This window comes from Mizuhopecten yessoensis, unplaced genomic scaffold, assembly GCF_002113885.1.
Source record: "Mizuhopecten yessoensis strain PY_sf001 unplaced genomic scaffold, ASM211388v2 scaffold7939, whole genome shotgun sequence".
Classification (NCBI taxonomy): Eukaryota; Metazoa; Mollusca; class Bivalvia; order Pectinida; family Pectinidae; genus Mizuhopecten; species Mizuhopecten yessoensis.
The window spans coordinates 216,067-240,555 of NW_018407298.1; the positions used below are offsets into that span (position 1 = coordinate 216,067).

Here is a 24,489-nt window from a genome sequence, read left to right on the forward strand (position 1 = left end):
CAGGATGTTTATACTTTGCAAGTTGCATCCTGAGATGAAAGGCTATACAATGTGTTCAACATAATGACTTTGTTCGACTTTCAATCACAGGGGTGAAATGTTCAAAAAACAAATAACAGGGTCTTTTGAATGAATTTTAATCATAAATACTGATATTTTGCCTGTAGCTTTATTTTAGATCACTTTTAAGGTTACAAGTGTGAGTTTTATACCAGGTGAGCGATGCAGGCCCATTGGGTCTCTTGTTTAATTTATCAATCAATATTTAATTTTTTTTATGAAGTCAATATATAAGAAGAGGAATAAACGTTATAGAATATTACTCACAGAACCTGCATTACAATGTTATTGCTACGATATCGTAGACTAGCACTGAATTTAATTCTGTAAACCACCAGACATGGGTGCACTTCAGTAAGAGACAGAGGCAGTTTCTAATCTCTGTAGTATATACGTGTCTAGGTTAACAGTATGCAACAAGTTTAGTTTTTACCATATTTTACAGTTTACTTGGTTCTTAATTAGGCATATTTCCTTTTTTGCTTGTTTTCGGAACAAAGCTGGTCATCAGGCAAACATATTTAATTTGACATTTTAAGTTTTTTTTTATTGATATTTCTCAGAAAGTTAATTAGTTAGTTAATTTTCATAAGTGGATACTTCCTGTTGTCGAATTTGGCTTATTTTGTTTTTCTGACTGAGTTGCAAAGTGCTTGATCAGAGCAAATTTACTATTTTGTAAAAAGATCCAACATCAATCTTAATGTTGAAAAGACAATGTCAAATACAGCTGTATGAAGTTTTAATCAAAATTTACTGTAAGATGGCATTTGCTGTTCACAATATTTCCCTCTGGTTTCTAAATATTTTGTTGGTATTGTTTTGGATTTTAAACTGTGGAATCCTGTCCATTCATTTCTAAGCATTTTTACACTCGTGTGTACTGCTGAAAGGTGTGAACTGAAATTTGTTTTATTAAGACGCACCTGACATTATAAATAGCATTTTGTCCTGATAGAAGTCAACAGTTCCGACAGTATAGGAACATGCTGATTTAAATTTATTTCTTTTTTACAGGAAATCCAGCGGAACATTAAATGAAAAAAAATTCAAACATGAGAGAACATGTGGACATTTGGAAAGTGTTTGTTCCATACGATATCCTTATGTCTCCCAAAGGTCAGCTTTGTGGGAGGCTTAACGAACAACTGAAACTTGTTTACATATCAGGGATATTGAATGCATCAATATCAACAAATACTGATACAATTGGCCTATGGGATCCATCAGAGACATCTAGAAGTGATCATGACAACAGGAGGGAGTGTTTTGTTTACATAAAAAAGTCGTTGACGGGGCAGTTAGAATGTGACGTTATAATGAGTAAGTGTTCAGTTGTTTGTAGCTGCATCATCTACAATCCAGAGGACCTTGTCAAGTCCTACTTCATCACCTGTAGAGATATTATTACAGAACGAGAAACATCAAAGACAGGCATCCTACAAACTGTGGTAAATTACATACAAGAATTTCCACAGAACAGAAAGTCAGACTACAAAGATAGCTGGAGCTTGCCGACCTTACTACTGCTCAGAGGTCTGATTTGGATGTTTGGACTATTCCGCCTTGTCACGTTTACACTGGATAACAGGTACAGGACACATATAATTTTACATTTTCTCAAGAAATTGATTAAATCATGTTTCATAATATGTAGATGTCACAAATTAGTATGGCCATATCTTTTGATTGCTACAAAGGGTGTCTTATAAACTATATATATATAGAGCTATCTACCTTGTGAAGAGGTCTTCATCAGGACAACAAGCTTAACAAAGCGTATGTATTGTGGAGGATCTAATGTTATAATCATTGTTCGGGTTAAGATGCATCAGTTTTGCGTGAATGGTAAGTTTGTTAGCATGGTATGTTATGGCTGATTGATTAAAATACAATGAATCAGCCATTACAGATCGTGCTTACAAACACAACCACATCAAAGACTGGAACAACTCGAGGGTGTGCTTGTAAGGGAGGAACAACTCGAAGGTGTTAGTAAGGGAGGAACAACTCAAAGGTGTTACTAAGGGAGGAACAACTCGAGGGTGTGCTTGTAAGGGAGGAACAACTCAAAGTTGCTTGTAAGGGAGGAACAACTCGAAGGTGTGCTTGTAAGGGAGGAACAACTCAAAGGTGTTACTAAGGGAGGAACAACTCAAAGGTGTTACTAAGGGAGAAACAACTCAAAGGTGTTACTAAGGGAGGAACAACTCGAAGGTGCTAGTAAGGGAGGAACAACTCAAAGGTGTTACTAAGGGAGGAACAACTCAAAGGTGTTACTAAGGGAGGAACAACTCAAAGGTGTTACTAAGGGAGGAACAACTCAAAGGTGTTACTAAGGGAGGAACAACTCAAAGGTGTTACTAAGGGAGGAACAACTCAAAGGTGTTACTAAGGGAGGAACAACTCAAAGGTGTTACTAAGGGAGGAACAACTCAAAGGTGTTACTAAGGGAGGAACAACTCAAAGGTGTTAGTAAGGGAGGAACAACTCAAAGGTGTTTGTAAGGGAGGAACAACTCAAATGTGTTACTAAGGGAGGAACAACTCAAAGGTGTTACTAAGGGAGGAACAACTCAAAGGTGCTTGTAAGGGAGAACATAAGAAGTCAGGAAAATAAAAAAATCCATCTGGGTTAGGAGGAAAGTGGAATTGATGAACAGAGAGGAAAGGGGCCACCAGCTGAGTCATCTTTATGATAATATTTTATCATTCACTATGGGGCAGAATGGGTAAACATGTGACCCATCCCCCTGACTGCCTGCAGTATTAGAGTGTTATTGGGCAAAATGTTTCTATCATTTTTGACAGCTGGCATTACTGATTCGGCACACTTTGGCTTAGCGAGTTGTTTTCACTTTCAGCGGTGTAGAGTCGTGACACAGGTAATTTGCACTATTTTCTTGACTAAGGAAACAGACCTTTTTTGAAAGCTAACAAAATATGTTTTCAGTTCCTGTTTGTGTTCAAAACAGGCTCAGCCTTTATTCTTTAAAACAATAAAACAAGAAGATCAGAATGTTAAGATAATGACAACAAGATACAATATTGGAGTTTCACCATTTTTGGAGTGATTTGGCATATATTTTTGCTCGATTGTCTGATTCAATATTAGTGTCCTACTGGTTTGTAGAATTACCAGCCATTATGGCGTTGTGCGGCAGGTCCTTGACACACCAGCCTTGGCCCACCAACTGTCCAATCGCTGTAAACAGAACGCGCTGGTGATACAAAAGACATCCACACCACTGCAACACCTCAGGTACACTGTATTAAAATATGCACAAGTTCATAACTTTTTTCTCAAATTCCATTTGTTCTTATCTAGCATATGTCAGTCTGTCCACATATTCTTTTCAGGTTTTAAAGTTGTATTTTTTGTTTATAGTTTATCAACTAAGCTGAAATGTACTATATGTAAGGGAACCAGTTTGGAAATATTTTCATTTTCAACAACTTTCATCCATGAAGAATAGTTTATAAATCATTCATGAACCATGAATATTACATAGATACAGGTAATATTCAGTACTTACATCACAGTGTGATATTTTATCATGCAGATGTATGGATGCCCTCAGTCGTCAGGTGGTAGACACTGGACTCGGTGTTGCCATGATGTATTTCCTGATGCAGAGTAACATCAGTGACACAGTTGCAGCATCAGTATCATCCTGGGCAGATGTAGGTATTTGTAGACTCTTACTGTACAGATATGTTTTGCTTTAAAAAGACAAACATATGCACTCTTTAGTCCTACTAGGCAGATGTTGGTATCTAATACTGTATCCTCCTGGGTAGATATAGTTACCTGTAATACTGTATCATCCTGGGTAGATACAGTTACCTGTAATACTTATCCTCCTGGATAGATACAATTAACTGTAATACTGTATCCTGGCTAGATATAGTTACCTGTAATACTGTATCATCCTGGGTAGATACAGTTACCTGTAATATTTATCCTCCTGAATAGGTACAATTAACTGTAATACTGTATCCTGGCTAGATACAGTTACCTGTAATACTGGATCCTCCTGGATAAATATAGGTACCAGGTATGTCTCCGGTACCCTCCTAGGTAGGTTTGTTACCTGTAAAACTGTATCATCCTGGGAAAATAAACTTACTTGTATACTGTATCCTCTTAGGTAGATTTTGTTACTTGTTATACTGTATCCTCCTAGGTAGATATAGTTACCTGTAATACTGTATCCTCCTGGGTAGATACAGTTACCTGTAATACTGTATCCTCCTGGGTAGATACAGTTACCTGTAATACTGTATCCTCCTGGGTAGATATAGTTACCTGTAATACTGTATCCTCCTGGGTAGATACAGTTACCTGTAATACTGTATCCTCCTGGGTAGATACAGTTACCTGTAATACTGTATCCTCCTGGGTAGATACAGTTACCTGTAATACTGTATCCTCCTGGGTAGATACAGTTACCTGTAATACTGTATCCTCCTGGGTAGATACAGTTACCTGTAATACTGTATCCTCCTGGGTAGATACAGTTACCTGTAATACTGTATCCTCCTGAGTAGATGTAATTATTACCTGTTATATTTTATCATCCAGTGTATATGTAAATGTCCTAAAATAACCACTTCATGATAGAACTAATATCCTTATTAATGGAATGTATGATAAAGAAGTTACTGGTTTCTTAACACTGTGGAAGACATTTCACAATGATCTTGGCAACTGAGCCCATTTTCTGAAGAGAGAAAACAATTCTGGTATAAACCAAAGTTGCTTGGATTGACCTACCAGAGGATGTTGCATGTGCAAACAATCTGAACTGTTTTGAAATTAAATCAAACATTGGGAAAACAGTTACTTATCATACAATAATTTCAAATTTAGTCTATGTGAAATTGTTCAGTTTGTCACACAGAACTTTGTCTTAAAAAACCCACACAATTTATGTTTAAAAGCTTGGTTTAGAGGATATATGTAATTGTGTACCAGAAATCTGTCCTTAATTTTTCTTCTAGGCAGATATAGTTACCAGGTACATGTACCACAATCATACTAAATATACCTTAAATTGTAACTGCTGACCAAAAAGTATTGCAACCATTGAATATTTCTCTAAAACCAATATATCACATAGCTGTTTAACTAGTTCACCCCTGAAATTTCATAATGAACTATTTCAACCATTGAATTGGAGGAGTTCAAATGTGTCTTCAGGGGTGAATGAGTTAAGATCATACCAATCTTAAGCTTGTTAAAATGTTCATGTTGTTATAAATAACATGTTCATACCAAAATTGTATCGCAATTATATGCTGAATTTATTTGAATGTGATATATGGTTTAAAACATGCTATATGTGATGCAGGGCAGAAATTGTTCTATCACTATTTAATCATTTGATATTGACAGCAAACAGCTGATAACCTGTCCCTATTGCTGGAGTGGTTGATGGGGGTTCCTGCTGGCCTCAAGTTAAACAGTCAGCTCACACAATACCTTGGTCACTTCTTTCTTTATCACATATACCTATGGAAAGGTGAGTTTCACAGATAGAAATATACTTGCATCATATCATTTTTTACTTGTCGAAAGATGAATCCCAAAGGAAGAAATCCATTTCTTCATGTGGAAATATTGGTCTCAAAAGTGGAAATCCATTTGTATCAAATCTACCCCTAAAGAGGCGAGTCTCAAAGTTAGCAGTCTACTTTATCTTGCATCACCTCAACCTTTAGAAAACAGAGTCTCAAAGTCAGGAATCAGATATTTGTTACATATACCTGTGGAAAGGTGAGTCTAAAGCCTCTCTTGAGGCTCTGTTTGTGGGCATACTGTAGAATAGGACTGGAAGAATTTTGTGTTTTGTTCGAGTAGTTTACATGTATCTGTAGAAGCCTTTCCTTACTGGGCTGATGAGGTAACCTATGGGAGACAGTGGTTGGGAGCTTAAGTGAATAAATGTTTTTGTGTTGTGTTTGAGGTTACCTGTACCTGTTGAAGCCTGTCCTCAGTGGGGTGCTGTGGTACTCGTTGTGTGTTGGTGTGATTGGAGTGACAGCCCAGCTGTGTATTCTACAGGACATTGTCTCCATGATGACACTGCATGTATACTGCTTTTATGTCTATGCTGCAAGGTAAGCAGTGACAACTGATATTTAGTCATTAAGAAATCTCAACATATTTACTTCTACTGTTATCATATTAAAATAATACTCATATGGAAGAGAACAATTCATTCCTTACTATTGTTCTGCCAATGATAATTAAATATTTAGTGACTTACTTGAATAAATGCTGAATTTCAATTCAATTTTCTAAAAGATTTAAATATTCCAAAACTAAAAGATATAAGCTTTGATCTTCTTTCAGTTGGCATTCATAGTCAGAATGAATGCCAACTGAAAAAGACAAATTAATCCAGAAGCATTCGTGCACTTCATTGAATTTGTCATTTCCAGTTGCCATTTATATTGATCATTTTAAAATTGCTAAAGTAAACCATATAGAATATAGCTCCAAAAACAATCCTCACAAGCATGTAGACAATAATAACAACCAGATAGTCATATAAAAGATGTATATCTCATCTTTATTTCCTCCAAATTGGAGAGCATGATACAGTGATAGTACATGAATAATACATTATTTACAAAATGACAACAATTGTGACGTTCATACAAGTTCACAAACGTATATACATATATATATTATTAAATATCAGTGATATAATACTGGTTTATGTAGCCAGTAAAAAAAATAAAAATAAAATATAATAATATTAATAATACCAGGGATGTGTGTACTCCCTGATAATACCATGCCTATGTTCGATTTTTTTTTATTTTTTTTTTTACATTTTCCTTATATTAAAAAGACAAGTATTTGTAAGACATTATTGTAATAATTATTATTACGTATATAAGTCAAACATTCTTTTTATCGCATATATGGATTCTAGTCTAAATTCTTCGTAATCAATTTCATTTAAATTATAGGTCATTGGGCCTCCTAGTAAAATGTGAATAACTGAATAGTCAGGCAGTGAATGCAGATATGAACTGAGTTCAATACTTGAAATGCACGCAATTATACACCATAAATAAGATTTTCTGTTACAGAACAATGCAGAATCACATGAGATACAAAATCTGTGTAGAAATAGCCACAATGATGACATAAAAGTTGTATGTTACTTACACGTATCGATACAATCAATTTCATTATATATCCGATATTGTCAAGAAAATTTGGGTGACGCAAGGCTAATTTCCATAAATTATGAGGTTTTAGACAGTCATGTAGCAATAAAAATCGTGTAAAGTCTGTGTCATTAGACATTCTTTGCATCCATGTATTAGTTTCATGGTTTGTTACGGATTTATAAATCAATGACTTCCAATACATTTTATTTGGAAAAACACCATCATCTAGAAATTGTATAATGTATTCATAAAGATTATACTTCTTTAGTAATCTGACAATGTCTGGTATATAACCTTTTTGACTATAATTATTAACTGTATACATAAAATACCTCAAAATGAATACTCTGCAGATTAAGTTACTTCTATTCATTCTGCTGATCCTGCCTAAAAACAAAAGCTTTTTGATATCGATATACGCCTCTATAGAAAACCATCCGATTAAAGAAGTACACATATCAGTTCTTGTTCTTTTTCCGAAACCTTGGATTGACTTAACAATAAAATGTTGGGCTCTCTCTAACATCAATAACTCAGTATTTGAAAGTACCCAGAGTTCACAACCGTAAAGCGCAGACGGAAAGACTTTAATTTTTACAATTTTAGCAACAGTTAATGGGTTTAGTGCGCATTGATGTGCCCCAGAACGTAAAAGGGCCATAGTACCACTTTTTAATTTTTTACACGCTTGTTTTGTTCTTTCAATGGAATTGTACTTAGCATTCAATAAGATACCTACATGAGTAATTTCTGAAACGACAGGCAATATATTATCATAAAGACGTACAGTACAGTTAATGTTTATGATTCTTTTATTTGAAAATACGACAACTTTACTTTTTGACGCAGAATACAAAAATCGCCACTTCCGACTGTATGATTCACAAATAGTTAACATTTTATTTAGACTTGTAATATTTGTACTAACCAAACATATATCGTCTGCTTGAGTTGGAACATTTACAGTTGTATCGATTATCATTGCGCCCCTACCGCAGTTTTCAACTTCATTCAACAAGTCATTAATAAAAACTAAGTACATTTTGGCTGAGAGAGCCCCGCCTTGTAAGATACCTCGCTCCATCTTTACTGGTGCAGAGGTTAAACCATTAAAAATTATAGAACTGTGTATATATCCGTGTACATATAATTTAAAATATTCCACACTTTACCAGTAAGGCCAATATCATACAATTTTACTAGTAGACCGTCATGCCAAACGGTATCAAACGCCTTAGCGCTATCTAAAAACGACACATACATCTGAACCATTTTCCATATTATAATATACACATTCCTGCAAATTAAACGCAGTACAAAGACTACATAGATTCTTCTGATATGCTGACTGTTGCTTGTTTGGGAATATATCAGACTCTATTATATTGTTAATTCTCTTTGCAATAGCCATTTCAAACATTTTAAAAAATACTGGCAAGAGGGTTATTCCCCTATAACTGTCAGGATCATCTTTCGGCTTTCCGTGACCTTTATATAGAGTTACTATAATTCCCTGTTTCCAGTTTTTAGGAATATGTTCTTGTTGAACAACAAGATTGAATAAATTCTGTATATGGTAAATTACAGAGTTTCCTGCATATTTAATATGTTCATATACCAGACCTTCATGTCCGCCTGCTTTATTTGACTTCAGGTTTTTGCCAATTAGATTGATTTCACTAGAAGTAAAAATATCATATAAAAACAAGTCTTCATCAGAATGAATACTAGATTTTAACATTTTGATTCTGTTTTCAATCTCGTCGCGAAAATGACAGTCAAATTCCTTAGCATCGTGTTTTTTAAATATATTTTGAAAGTGTAGAGACCAACCTTTTATAATATCATGGGGATCTCCGAAAAGTTTCCCTTCATATTTCAGCTCAGTTTGTTTCACCTTCGAGGCTGACTTGTTCCTTTTGAAAAGCTGCCAGAAAAGGTTCTGGTCAAGTTCGCCCGATCTATCAATTTCAGCAAATTGGCTTTTCATATAGGATTTTGATCTTCTTTTAGTTGGCATTCATAGTCAGAATGAATGCCAACTGAAAAAGACAAATTAATCCAGAAGCATTAGTGCACTTCATTGAATTTGTCATTTCCAGTTGCCATTTATATTGATCATTTTAAAATTGCTAAAGTAAACCATGTAGAATATAGCTCCAAAAACAATCCTCACAAGCATGTAGACAATAATAACAACCAGATAGTCCTATAAAAGATGTAGACTATAATAAAAAACTTATTCCTATAAAAGCTATAGCTCCAACGGTTTTCCTATAAAAGCTGTAAATTATACCAATATTCCTATCATAAGTTATTGACTAAAACAACCGTATTTCTATTGAAGCTGAAGACTATAACACCATCTTAATTTTTGTTGTCAGGCTTTATCGTCTACAGGTGTACACATTGTCTGCTCTGTGGAGATTGTTCCGGGGTAAAAAATGGAACACCCTGCGACAACGTGTTGATTCCAGCTCCTTTGATGTAGATCAGCTGTTTGTTGGGACATTGCTCTTCACCATCCTCTTGTTTATGCTGCCAACCACCGTGTTGTATTACACAGTGTTCACCCTGGTAGGTAACTATGGTGTTCACCCTGGTAGGTAACTATGGTGTTCACCCTGGTAGGTAACTATGGTTGTTCACCCTGGTAGGTAACTATGGTGTTCACCATGGTAGGTAACTATGGTGTTCACTCTGGTAGGTAACTATGGTGTTCACCATGGTAGGTAACTATGGTGTTTACCATAGTAGGTAACTGTGGTGTTCGCCATGGTAGGTAACTATGGTGTTTACCCTGGAAGGTAACTATGATGTTCACTGTGTTAGATAACTAAGGAGTAAACCGTATTTACAGTAATAATATAAGCATTACATTCTTTATCTGAGTGTCAGGTTAAGTTCTGTAAATTATAAGTCTTTACCGGGGTGTCAGGTTAAGTTCTGTAAATTATAACAGTCTTTACCGGGGTGTCAGGTTAAGTTCTGTAAATTAAATGTTCACCGGTCTAGACACTAGAGCAATCTTTTAATATAGCACACGAATAACCCTAAGAACAGAACTGTTGGATCTAAATGTTTGGGTTATGAATCCTTGTTGAAAATAATAAAAAGACAAAATAAAAATAATGAATTGACATTGTTGAGTAATATGGAATAATTTTTTAAAATATTTTATTCAATTTAACAAGTTATATTTGGGTGGAACTAAGTTATGGTATTAATCATTTTTGATATGATATTAACAATTTGTTTTACTTTTAAATTTCAAGTTGAGGTTGCTTACACTTATGGTTCATGGCTTATTGACCAATGTTGTCCACTTCCTCAATCATTTTCCCGTCCATACAACCTGTTTGTGGCTCATACATCCTAAAAGTGTAACAGGTATGTATCTGTCCATTTCCATGCAATGTATTTGTCGTTTATGCACCCTAAAAGTGTAACAGGTATGTATCACTCCATTTCCATGCAATGTATTTGTCGTTTATGCACCCTAAACGTGTGGCAGGGATGTATTTGCCTACACATACCACCGGTCTACGACTCGTACACCCTCCATACAATCTGTCCGTGGCTCTATGGTCACCAAGTGTTGAGTTTTAAGTAAGGTGTTTATAATGAAAACATGGTGTACATGTATGGTAAAGTGTACTAATATTTGCTGTCATGATGAATAAGCCCTCATTACAGTGGTCGAACATTCCACATTGTTAAAGGGAAATTACTCTTACTAAGAGTAGATACCTCTCAGTTCTTATATCTATGTTGTCCTGCATTTCTAATTCCAGATAACATTGTGTTCAATCCATTGCCTTCAGACAAGAGGAATGGTGACTGCATATTTTCCATGCAGGTAAGTTTAAGTGTTCCCCTTAGATGTACAATGTATGTGTCCCTTGATTTGTAATACGTTTATTGCTTTCTGTAAAAAAATTATATTGATTTTGTCAAAGTGCAATCACACAGTGATTTGTGCCTGCTGTAACAGGTTCATTAGTCCTTCTGTAAATAATGTCTCGCATCTTACACCTTCATTCACAGGTAACTCCTCCGTCCTTTTTCAAACTCCTGGACTTAAGTCATCAGCTTTGTAGCAGGAAGAGAGATGTTACTGAAAGTTGGGGATCTTTTGTCTCCTCTTTGTTGAAGGGACACCTTGTGTGTCCTTGGATAGACCTTAACGGCATCAGCAGAGACAAAGTTAACTGAAGGGACACCTTGTGTTTGTCGATCAACCTTAATGGCATCACCAATATCGATATCAGTGATGTGGAAGTCATTGTCGCTTGTGAGACATTGATGGCTTCAACACACCTGATCTTTTGTCTCCTCTTTGTTGAAGGGACACCTTGTGTGTCCTTGGATAGACCTTAATGGCATCAACAGAGATAAAGTTAACTGAAAGGACACCTTGTGTGACCTTGGATAGACCTTAACGGCATCAACAGAGACAAAGTTAACTGAAGGGACACCTTGTGTGTCCTTGGATAGACCTTAACAGCATCAGCAGAGACAAAGTTAATTGAAGGAACACCTTGTGTGTCCTTGGATAGACCTTAACGGCATCAGCAGAGACAAAGTTAACTGAAGGGACACCTTGTGTTTGTCGATCAACCTTAATGGCATCACCAATATCGATATCAGTGATGTGGAAGTCATTGTCGCTTGTGAGACATTGATGGCTTCAACACACCTGACAGTGGATTTATACCAAAACTTTTTCCTTAAAAGAAATTACAGAACTGTAATAAAATAATATGAAAAGAAGCTTTCTGTTTACAAATAAGTTTGTTATGCCCCCGCCAAAATAAGTAGAGGTATGGGGGCATGTCCCCGTCCTGTGATCAAAGTGGTTGTAACTATTTATAGAACATCAAACACTGAAACTAATTTCACATGGTGACGGGGGCATTCATGTCTTACAGACATTTTCTAGTTCTATCCTCAGGAACAAACGTACATGTTAGTTGATATGAATTGTTTGAATCACAAATGATGCACACATTATACAAATGTAGTATTTTTTTAGGGATTTTTGCAATATGACAAAAACGTACGCTTACCAAAAATTATGAACAATTTGTTGTGGTTGTTCGCCCACTATGTTAAAACTGATGAATGAGCAATGCACAAATATCCTGGCCATTTTTTATAATTGAATGAAAATCACTTTGTTAAATGAAACCATATAGACATGACTATAGAATGTTAGTGGGTGCAAGGAACCAGGATTATAACACACACTAGAGAATGTGGATCCATAGTATGGAACCAGGATTATAACACACACTAGAGAATGTGGATCCATAGTAAGGAACCAGGATTATAACACACACTAGATAATGTGGATCCATAGTATGGAACCAGGATTATAACACACACTAGAGAATGTGGATGCATAGCAAGGAACCAGCATTATAACACACATTAGAGAGTGTGGATCCATTAACAAAAGAAAGTAACATGAGAAAGGAGTAAAGTAAGGCAAAATCAGCATCGGCTCCAGGACTGAATCATATCCCTTACACAGTCAGAATAGGTGTCCAAAACTGCCTTGCAATACATAGCACATGAGAATAATGTTAGAAAAAAATGCATGTGGATGTCAACCACAGATACAAGATTCAAGAGATATTTGAACCTATCAATCTCTTATTGTTGTGCTTGCTGGGATTGAAGTATTTGAAGAATATATCGAACATGTAAGCATAAGTCTAAGGAAGAAATTACACAAGAACATGAAAGAAGAAGTTTGCGAGAAAGACATCATGCTAATCTGCACCATATCAAGGATCTTGTTTTGCGATTATCAAACATTAGATCGAGGGTTCATACTTGTATTTGTTCTCGCGACATACGCAGGCACTTATGGTACTGCAAAGAAGGAAGCAGATGTTAGTTTCAAGACGATGAAGTGTTTTGTAGTGTTATACGGTATTGAATGGTAGCCCAGCAGCTCCGACTGCTTTGTCAAGGACAGAAATTCCTTCCATAACTTGAACAGCTTGCCGAGAGTTTCATGCTCGTCGGTCGGGTGTTGACAGACTGGTGATTGCATGATGCCGTCATTCATAGTCCATTTTTATTGGGTTTTACGCACCTTCCCTTCTGTTTCAACAGTAGTTAGACCAGTCTGAAATTTTGCCTTAGGAATTCTTACAAATCAGACCTTATGTGTATTATTATGTCTGAAGTTAATGATGGACGTTTGCATTCTGAATTGTGACATGTAGTAATACGTACACTCGAGCGTATATACGTATACACTAGAAATAATTAAAGCTATATCTTATACAGAATCTTGTCTCGGAAACGTATGTGTGTTATAGAGGGATTGAGTACCAGCATATGTCTGGAATCAGATTATATATGAATATCATATCACAAGTGTATTAGGTTGTGTGTGTGAGACAGGAGTTGTGATCGCAATGCCCGACAAAATAAACAGCTTACTTCAATATGTGATCGAAGGTCCGGAACTGTAGTATATATCTGTGAAAGTACACTTAAACAATTATCACATTGCCCTTGAAAGTATTAGAACATTGACCTTATTGCTATTAGACCATGACATTGGTATTTGGCATAGAACTTCTGGTGTCTGTGCACTAACATTGACCTTATTGCTATTAGACCATGACATTGGTATTTGGCATAGAACTTCTGGTGTCTGTGCACTAACATTGACCTTATTGCTATTAGACCATGACATTGGTATTTGGCATGGAACTTCTGGTGTCTGTGCACTACTATATATATGACACGCATAAGATAGTGCAAGTTCTATCCAGTGTAGCAGTAACTCTGATAGAAATTCTTGTGATCTTAACCTCTCAAGACATTCACCTGGCAGGCAAACATTATTTCACCTTAATTGGTCATCTGGTTATGCCTTTGACAAGAAGATGTTAATAGATGAATAGACAGATCAACACTGCCAACAATAACACGCCCCGTGAAGACAGGCAAATAAAGTGCAGGTAGGAAATTACAACAATAAAGCATTTTTATTTTTTGTTAACATCGTATCCTTTTATGTAATTAACAAACTACTAGCATTGGCAAAAGTAAATTGCCAATGGATGTTGACATTAACAAACGCACACATTGCAACATCTACCTTGATATCCTCAGTTTCCTCCCCCGTCTTGCAATGCTCTCCAGGTACGTGAACCCGTCGACATGTACAGTTTTGGCATTGGTATCCTCAGCATTCCCCCTGTCTTACAAGTCTCCTCGGGTACGTGAACTTGCCTACATGCACAAGTTTAGCCTTGGTAGGGTATTAGAAATAATAGATAACTTTGATTTAGTAGATGTTTTTAGAGAACAGCATGCTGACATTTCCAGATATACATGGCGTAGGAGTAAAACTATCAAGCAGGCTAGGTTAGATTTCTTTTTGGTTTCTGGGAACTTATTTCAAAGTGTAGGTGAGACAAGTATAGATCCAGGTTACAGATCAGACAATTCTTTCCCCAAAATTATGTTAAAATTTAACGAATTTAAAAAAGGTAAAGGTCTATGGAAGTTAAAAAGTTCCTTATTACATGACCTGGAATATCTTAATATAATTAATGATACTATTAAATGATACAGTTAAATTACAGTATTGCCTTCCTATATATAATCCTGAAAATATTGATGATATACCCGATTCAGATTTACATTTTGTTATAAATGATCAGTTATTTTTAGAAACACTATTAATGGAAATTAGAGGTAAGTCAATTTCATATTCTTCCTTTAAAAAGAAACAGTGTTGTGCAAGGGAAAAGACGTTAATAGATCAAATACAGGAACTGGAAAATGAGAATAATGTAGACTGGTTAAATGTTAAGGCTGGTGTTCCACAGGGCTCAATTCTTGGACCTCTTTTATTTTTGATATATATAAATGACATTGTTAAAGATATACAAGCTAAAATAAAGTTATTCGCTGATGACACCTCTCTTTACGTAACCGTTGATATTCCTAGAGTCAGCGCAGATATTCTTAATAGTGACCTTAATAAGTTTCATAACTGGTCGCAAAGATGGTTAGTAAATTTTAACCCTTCCAAAACAGAAACCCTGCTCATTAGTAGAAAAACCATTAAACCGTTTCATACTCCCTTAAATATGAACAATACTAACATCTCTGAAGTTGCTACACACAAGCATTTAGGTATTTTTCTCTCTGGAAATGGTCATTGGAATGAACACATCAGTTATTTGATATCTAAGATTTCACCTAAAATAAATATCTTACGTAAATTTAAATTCTCTTTGGACAGGTATAGTCTCCAAACTATGTACTACACTCTTATTCGACCTATATTAGACTATGGCGATATCTTATGGGACTGCCTTACTAAAGCTCAATCTGAATTATTAGAAAATCTTCAATTAGAAGCAGCACGCATAGTCACTGGCGGCACTAGACTCACAAGTAGAATTAAACTGTATACTGAAACAGGTTGGCTTCCCCTCGAGGAAAGACGTAAACAGCACAAGCTTATTCTTTTCCACAAAATGGTTCATGGTCTGGCTCCTCAATATCTTCTAGATATTCTACCTCAGCGTAACCGTAATTACCACAACCATGATACTCGCACGGGAAATAATTTTCGTCCAGTAGTTAGTCATACGAGTCTCTATAATAAATCTTTTTTGCCATCTGCCATCAGTATCTGGAACTCCTTGCCTGACTATGTCAAAAACGACCCTTCAATTTATAAACTTAAAACCTATCTACGCAAGCCCTCTCACAAAATTAAAATGTTCTACTTTAATGGTACCAGACTGGGGCAGATACATCATGCTAGATTAAGAATGGAGTGTAGTTCCCTTAAGTTTTATCTATACCAGAGAAATCTAATTGATAGTCCTCTGTGTTCTTGCATGCAAGCAAATGAAACCAATGAACATTATCTATCACATGGTTGTCTTTTTTCTCAACTACGTTTACATACATTTAACGAAATCAATCATCCACTCTCAACTGATTTACTTTTGTTCGGAAATAATGAGCTTACAGATGACGAAAATGCCTTAATTTTTTCATCTGTACAAAACTTCATCATCCATTCTAAAAGATTTGACTAAGTTCTATTCATTATACAACGATCCTTTGTTTCACATCACCTATTTCTTCTCCTTCTATTCTTATTGGCACGGGCATCTGGTATTTAAAACAAAAAATAACGATAGTTAGACCCTCAACTAGGATATTTAAAACAAAAACTGACGATAGTTAGACACTCAACTAGGATATTTAAAACAAAAACTGATGATAGTTAGACACTCAACTAGGATAATTAAAACAAAAACTGACGATAGTTAGACACTCAACTAGGTTAATTAAAACAAAAATTGACGATAGTTAGACACTCAACTGGAATAATTAAAACAAAAACTGATGATAGTCAGACACTCAACTAGGATAATTAAAACAAAAAATGACGATAGTTAGACACACGACTAGGATAATTAAAACAAAAAATGACGATAGTTAGACACTCAACTAGGATATTTAAAACAAAAACTGATGATAGTTAGACCCTCAACTAGGATAATTAAAACAAAAACTGATGATAGTCAGACACTCAACTAGGATAATTAAAACAAAAACTGATGATAGTTAGACACTCAACTAGGATAATTAAAACAAAAAATGACGATAGTTAGACACTCGACTAGGATAATTAAAACAAAAAATGACGATAGTTAGACACTCAACTGGAATAATTAAAACAAAAACTGATGATAGTTAGACACTCAACTAGGATAATTAAAACCAAAAATGACGATAGTTAGACACTCAACTAGGATAATTAAAACAAAAAATGACGATAGTTAGACACCCAACTAGGATAATTAAAAAATGACGATAGTTATACACTCGACTTTGGTAAATAAAAAAGGTGGGAATAATGTTTCAGTTTTACGCACATTTTTTCGAACGTGAATTGCGAAACAGCCGTCGATTCAATTTACCCTTCTATGATAAAATTGTGAATGAAAATTGTCATGAATTAGATCGTTCAAAGACTCGTTCAATGGGTTTAACAACGTTACATGGAATGTTGACAGATTGAATGTTTTAAGTTCAGTCAACAACACATTAACTTAAAATAGTAAAATTAGTAATGTCCTAAACTACCTTGCTCGTCAGCAATTAACGGATTACTTAAGACATCTTCATACTTAGCAAGACGATTATGCAGAAGTATTAAGATAAACAATTAAAACAATAACAAAGACATCCCCAACATTTCTTATATCACTATGTATGTGTCTTGCTACTACCCTTTTTCATTACACATTACTAAATAAGAAAAAGCATTCCATGCAAGCATCGTTTAATTTGGTTCTGTATAAATAATTGTTGCCTCTATCAGACAGACATATTTTCATATGCCTAGAGTGCACACAACGATATCTAACGGCGAAATTAAAACAGGAATCTGCTCCTAATATGGTTCATAAGGTGTTGGTGTTGTTGGTTAAGGTTTCTACAGTAAGGAACGTGTCGTCTCAGAGGAGGTAGTTCCTCTGTTATTAACCGAACTTAGTTTGTAGGTGTTTAATTTTCCTCATTAAGAATATTTGAGTCTCCCATAATGCCAATATTTAATCCATATTCGTATTCCTAGTTGGATCTATCGGATGTTTTATTTTTTGTCTGAAAACTGTTGCAGAGTCTTTAGAGAGTGACAAAGTAGAGGATCGTATAGTCCAATCTTGTAAAGAGACTTTGTGTATTGTTTAGGTACGTAGACATATAAAAATCATCAAGTCAAATAGAGTTAAACAATGCTCGGTGGCCATCTTCACAATGTATAACATAAGACAATTCAAACTAAGCAATGGAAAATTGTTAACGAGATCAGACTGGCCTTTAGATTGACACAGGCAAGGTTCTTCAGACAAGCACGAGATAACCGGTGGTATACGGAGCAATACGGCAAATTGTACCAGTCAGGCCGAGGAGAATAATGCCCTATAGGAGAACTTCTTTAGGTGGAGGTGGTCGGAGCTGACATACGCCATATTATCAGGCTAACAACCCCAAAGAGCAAGACTGGAAGTAGAACACGTAAGTAAACATTTGGAAAATATTTCATGTACAGCAGACCCGCAGCTGAGACTTTGAAAATGGGTACACTGAAATTGGATGGTCGTGCAGAAACGTTGCTGTGTAGCTAGAAAAGAAGTAACTATGGCACTCAATGCAGACTGGGTGCATTGAACTGTCAAAACAAAACATCAACGGTTTTTAAAGTAAATTAAATGCAAAAGAAACCCGAGATGTGAACTGAGAAAACCATTGCGTGACAAAAACAGCTCATGAAGAAAATTAGTATCATTCCCCTGTATATGTGAGAACAAAATATACTTGACAAATCGAATGATACAGAAAATAAAAAAATAAGATTCCTATCTAAAACCCCTTTGTGATTCATGCCTTGTAGGTTCATAGTAATTTTTTCTCGTAGAGGAATATAAAGAAAGAAATCCAGGATACCGTACAACTAGTGATAAGCATCGGTTTCATGATGCATTCAAAACATCAGGGATACAAACAACTCAGAAAATGAATTGTGCATCTGGTTTGTTCATTGAACAAACGATGTTATCAAAACATACGGATCAGAGACCGGGAATAGGACAGGTGTCTATGTTGACCGAGTTACGGATACCATCCCTCCCAACGACAGATGTAGGTTCCTTGCAACTATCGGGCGATAGATTGTGATAAGATACAAGCACTTTAAATTTGTAAAGGTGATTTTTCACAGACAATGACCGTTTCGGATATGGCCAGAGTTGAACTTCAGTGGTGCACAGATAATGTAACTGGGATAAGACCACACCCACAGCCTGCTATGCTTACAGATACAAAAAGTCAAAGGTGGGACTGAGTAATAAATGACAACAGCACTAGTGGGATATGGAACGTAGAGAAAATGGAAACGTATATCAATTACCTTATCGGGCTTTCTTACCACAAAAGTAACTATGATATATCAAGTTAGACATGGACAATGGAATACTAATGAGACGTGTGAATCAAATAGAGGGAATACAATCACCGTGCGGCACACTCATGGCCAAAAGTGTTTGGAAGTGGTTAACGGGGCAATATAATTAAAATGATATCTTCGCATCGCTCCCGTTTACTGATATGTTTTCAGAAAATTTTCAAACCAAATCGATCCTAATATACCGTATTTAATTCATTTAAATTTAACCTTATTAACAATCTCATTTACCAAACAAAGTCAAAGACCTTTGGTATGTCATAAACATTAAAAGATATTGTTTCTCTCCTCGAGGTCTAACCAGATATCATGATCAATTTATATTTGTTAATAAACAGTGGGATGACTGGGAATAAACCTTAGTTGGTGCCTGTAGAAATGAGAATTTCCCATTAGATAATTGTAAATACGTTATATATAACCCGTTCGAAAACCTTACCTATCATTAAAAACAATGAGTCGGCCAATGACATGACGTGGTGAACTTGTATAATCGAAGAAAACTTGATAAAACAATATCTTGATAGAGAGGTTAGGTTGTGAAACTCAGATTTGTGATAGCCATAATGTCGATAAGACATTGTCGAAAAGAAATCGAAAGTACTTGAAATTCCGTTGCACTTGTGTTTCGAAAGCTGAATGTTATTGAAGTGGGAAAGCGAAAGTAAAACTATGTCAAGACCACAGTAAGAAATACATCAGCTGTATTCACAGATGTCGGCGGCGAAAACCTAAATGAGGACATTTGGTCACGACTTTTTGTACCATACGCTTAGGATTGAGCATGGCATTTGACAATGCCTATAGTCGCAAAATACTGGCGCCAAAAGGGATATTAATATATGTATGGTAAAAAGGAACGTCTACACGTGAATATTAAATGGCACGGCATGGCAATTAGTATTAACGAGCAAAGTACCCGGAAGAATTCGAGTCTTACAGACGGAATTAGAACCTACTTCGTCATTAGGAGCATGACGGAAGGGAGGTGAAACTTATTCAAGGTCGGTTCTTTGTAGACAGTGCCCAGCAGACAACTAGCCAGTCTCACCAAGACTGTACATCGTCAAATCACGCGCACGACAACAATCAGGCAAATGTGCCAATCACATAGTACCGATCGCTTGCGCCTATTCAGCTTCGGTCTCTCCCTTCAGTTGTTCCTGACGTCAACGTCATGTGCCGCGCGAAGACGACGTGAGGAACAAGGTGCCACCAAATGGATCATTGCAATCAAACCCAATTACTCATCCGTTGCATCAATGAATGTGACTGGAGGATTGTTAGACAAACTTTAAGATACCGACTTTACTTCAGTTCAGTGTAAATAGTGTTGAATTAGAAAAGAGTTAGCATAAATGAATATAATTATATCGATGACTGTATAATATGGATGAAAGTTGGTAATTTCATAAAAAAAACAACCAACAACGATGTAGTGCTTGGTTTTTGTAGTTTCCCACTAGAAAACAATGTTTTCCGATTGAAATATGTTTGCCCATTTTTTATTATCTAGAGGATTCCATTGTCAGATACAGGTTAGTATGAAATGTGTACATCGCAGTTGATATGAATGCCAGAACTGGTGATAGGGTTAATTGCAGTAACAACGACGTCTACCTCGATAGATTCTCTTACACTACAACGCTTGGTCGTAGACTGCCAGAATTGTGAAATCATTTGGTCGTATAGTTAATGGGCGCCATGCATGTGATACCTTTGGTAATGGTAAAAGTCTTATTGATCGTTTGTTGACAGTGAAGTATCAAACATGTCATTTATCTATGTTTACTTCCTGGCATTTTAATACTTCTTCAGACCATTGTTCCAATAGGTCTGTCATTATTCATTTTCTAAACAGGCAACTAATATCCATAAATATTCAAATATAGATCATGTTAGATCGTCATCGAAATGTAATACAATCAGATGGTAAATTGTTAAGGAAAAGCCAATTTGATTTAGGATAAGTTACGGAAGTATATTGAACATGTCATTCAGTAGTCAACAAATGTGTTAAAAATGCCAAACACGTACATGTAATGTTGGAAGTCAGTACTCTTCTTTATTTATTGTTAGAAAGATAGCAATGCATGCAACTACCAGTAGTACACAGATTAGAACTAGAAACAACAGTCGTTGATAAGCCATGACCTACTGAAGAACGTAAAACATTATTTGTGCAATATAATAGAGCTTTATGTGTCTATGTGTTTATCAAGTCTAATGCTAAACTAGGTATAACACTTCACTGAGTTACCACTGAACCGTGATAACTAGATGGTGACAAGCTGGGTCGTTTAATAAGCCTAAAACATTGTATAGGTTATTTGAAGAAAACAATCTGTGTATGGGATTGAGAAGGCATTTCATTTTAAGAACTTCATAAATGGCAGTGATGTGAATGTGATCAGGAAGCTGTATAAGACCTTGGTGCAATTATCAGCAGAGATAACATGTGAAAGCGAAGATCTTATATTAACTTCATTTTATCAAAGGCAAATAGGTGTTTTGCTGCCATGTCTGGAGCGATTGTTTGATTCTAATTTTAGTTCTGGATTTTTCAAAGTCATGGTATCGATTTTGCATAGTGTCAATATTAAAAAATGTATTTCTTAATGATGTCAACAGTTTTCGTGGCATTGCTTGTGTTAGTTGATTTTGAAAGACAATGCTTTGTATAATAGAATATTGGAAAGGGAAAAACGAAATATATTCAAACAGATTCACAGTTAGGTATTAGAAATGAAATATCCACGGTCAACTCGAAATGTTTTACATTACAGTTTATAATAAATAAGACCGAGAAACAAGGAACGAAGCAATGACTGAGAAACAAGCAATGACTGAGAGTCAAGCAATGACTGAAAAACAAGGAAGAAACAAGGAATGACTGAGAGTCAAGCAATGACTGAAAAACAAGGAAAAATCAAGGAATGACTGAGAGTCAAGCAATGACTGAGAAATAAGACATGACTGAGAAAGAAGAAAATGCTATATTGTTTCTTTATTGACTTCTGTAAAGCCTTATTGTCTTGTTTACAGATCTAAGCTACAAATGTAAATGGAAAGTTGATAAATTATATTATATATAAAAATGCAAAGTCTGTTGACAGTTATAACAAATGCTTTTCTAAAATGCCTGGACTCTGATCAGGGAAATAATGTCGCCTGTAATGTTTTATTTATAGATAAATTACTATGAAATTGATTTTATAAAGGATATTCGACACAGCATTGAAAATGAAATTATCTATATCTCTCTTTTAATTTATGTTGATGACGTGGTTTTAATTGCCGAAACTCAAGAAATATAGCAAACAATGTGAGGCAGCCCTAGTATTTACATTAAAAAGTGGATTATTTTAAAACAAATGTATAATCATTTGGAAAAAAAGGAAATACGCGAAACAGCAACTTATGGTATGTGATAAATAATTATTGATTGCTAACGATTTTAACTATTTTGGTATGCTAATGAATGACAAGGGAGGTTTGTTAAGCCAAGAAGCATTTATTAAAACAGGGTAGAAAGACCTTGTTTTCACTTGTCTTTTTTAAAAGTAAATTACTCTCTAAATTTAGAAACTCTATGTTTTGTCTAGTAGTGTTCTATATTATACTGTGAAATCAGATATTTTCGTGGGGCTCAAATTTCGTGGTTTCCTCACAAAATGCCAAATCGTCAGTTTATGATTTTTTGGATTACGGGTACCCGTCAGAGAATGGCTATATTTATCAAACTTAGAATTACTTCTTGGTCCTATGAATTTGTGGATGAAGATTATCCACGAAATCAACGCAATTAAAAAACAACGAATATTTGTGATTTCAAAGTACATCAGAAATATGGGGATTACACAAGGCTTACTACATAGAGAAAATACATTAAACATTTTGTAAACAGATTTTAGGATGGAGAATGAAACACTTCAAGCCCCTATTTAGTTAATAACGAATTTGGAAGAAGATTTCCTGTGGAAGCCACTACTAGGAATAGTCTCGGTACTTGTTAAAACTAACGTGCACAGAGATTTGTATCTAAGCACATGCTATGACGAGTGTTTGAGCGGAAATGATTTAAGGATAGGAACTGTTAAGCATGAATGTCCGTTTTGTAACTTAAATATGTTTCGAGAGCGATATACAAGTAAATAGTGACATAACAGATAAAAAACGATTCGGCTACATATATATATATATATATATATATACAAGATATGATAGGTCGAACTTCAAGCTCACCTGAAGGGCTTTTCTATCATCACCTAGTTGATAAGTTCTGTTTACAAACAAATTGAAGTAAAATATAAACGCAGGGGATAATCTGCACAAACATTGTAAAGATATTGGTAGGAGAAATAGAATATTTAATAGATGTATTGACGGTAATATAGAAGATGAATTCTGAAGTGAAGATGTATCATAAAGAGCAATGGGAGAGATGTTATGATGATGTTTTACTATCGATACTCAAATGGGTTAATAACGTTAAAGAACTTGATAACTGAGTGAAATACCGGTACTTTGTATCAGAAACGTCCATAGCATGTCAACATTTAGGTATCACTCTGATGATGGTATTATGTATATTTGCAAATTACATCCGTGTACTTTTAGTTGCAATTTTGAGGCTCTCGGTTAGAACAGAATCTGAAAGGTAATGTTCTAAAATAAGAGGGGAAATGTGTATGAATGGAATTACTTGGGTCATTGTCCATGTGCGTGGTTGACGAGACACCAAAACAAAGAGACAGGGTAAAAAGGATTACAAACGGCTTTCGGACTGACTGGGTAGTATTTCTGAGCATGTGATGACGTATTAACTCACCGTTGTCGACGCCATACCATTAGCCTACGACTACCATTGAAACATGACCAGGCTTTAACGAACGTCTTCATTTTAAGTTTATCACTAATTTCTGATGATTTTACTCTTTAAAGTGTTTTTTTTTCTCTAGAAAAGGAAAAATCCGCACTGCCATCATCATTATTGGTCATAGAGCAAAAATGGTTATTTTGAAGTTACATTTACAACCCTCTTCTGCATCTTACGCAAATAATTGTTATACAGGAAAGCCCAGCAATCAGTTGAATGTTGTTCGATGTTTGTCGCGCTGTAGATTTTGACCGTCGGGGCCATTTGAAGCCTGAATTTCCTTGTAAATAACAGTATCTAAATTCACGGACATTAATAATAGTATTATC

At 35.4% G+C, this 24,489-nt stretch overlaps 1 protein-coding gene across 4 annotated transcripts in view; it reads left to right on the top strand.

Annotated features, from left to right (window-relative positions):
* Nucleotides 1-12,021, top strand: part of LOC110454601 (phosphatidylinositol N-acetylglucosaminyltransferase subunit Q-like) — a 21,006-nt gene extending 8,985 nt beyond the window's left edge. For 3 of the 4 annotated variants that reach the window (XM_021504202.1, XM_021504200.1, XM_021504201.1), the window contains exons 2-10: nt 1,078-1,651; nt 3,193-3,321; nt 3,623-3,743; nt 5,458-5,584; nt 6,029-6,182; nt 9,635-9,827; nt 10,526-10,640; nt 11,045-11,109; nt 11,298-12,021. In XM_021504202.1, coding sequence (XP_021359877.1) covers nt 1,098-1,651; nt 3,193-3,321; nt 3,623-3,743; nt 5,458-5,584; nt 6,029-6,182; nt 9,635-9,827; nt 10,526-10,640; nt 11,045-11,109; nt 11,298-11,465 — 1,626 coding nt within the window. In that variant the 5' untranslated portion in view covers nt 1,078-1,097 and the 3' untranslated portion in view covers nt 11,466-12,021. The remainder of the gene's footprint in view (nt 1-1,077; nt 1,652-3,192; nt 3,322-3,622; nt 3,744-5,457; nt 5,585-6,028; nt 6,183-9,634; nt 9,828-10,525; nt 10,641-11,044; nt 11,110-11,297) is intronic. The other variant, XM_021504199.1, reaches the window with a different exon arrangement.
* The last annotated feature ends 12,468 nt before the right edge of the window (nt 12,022-24,489 follow it).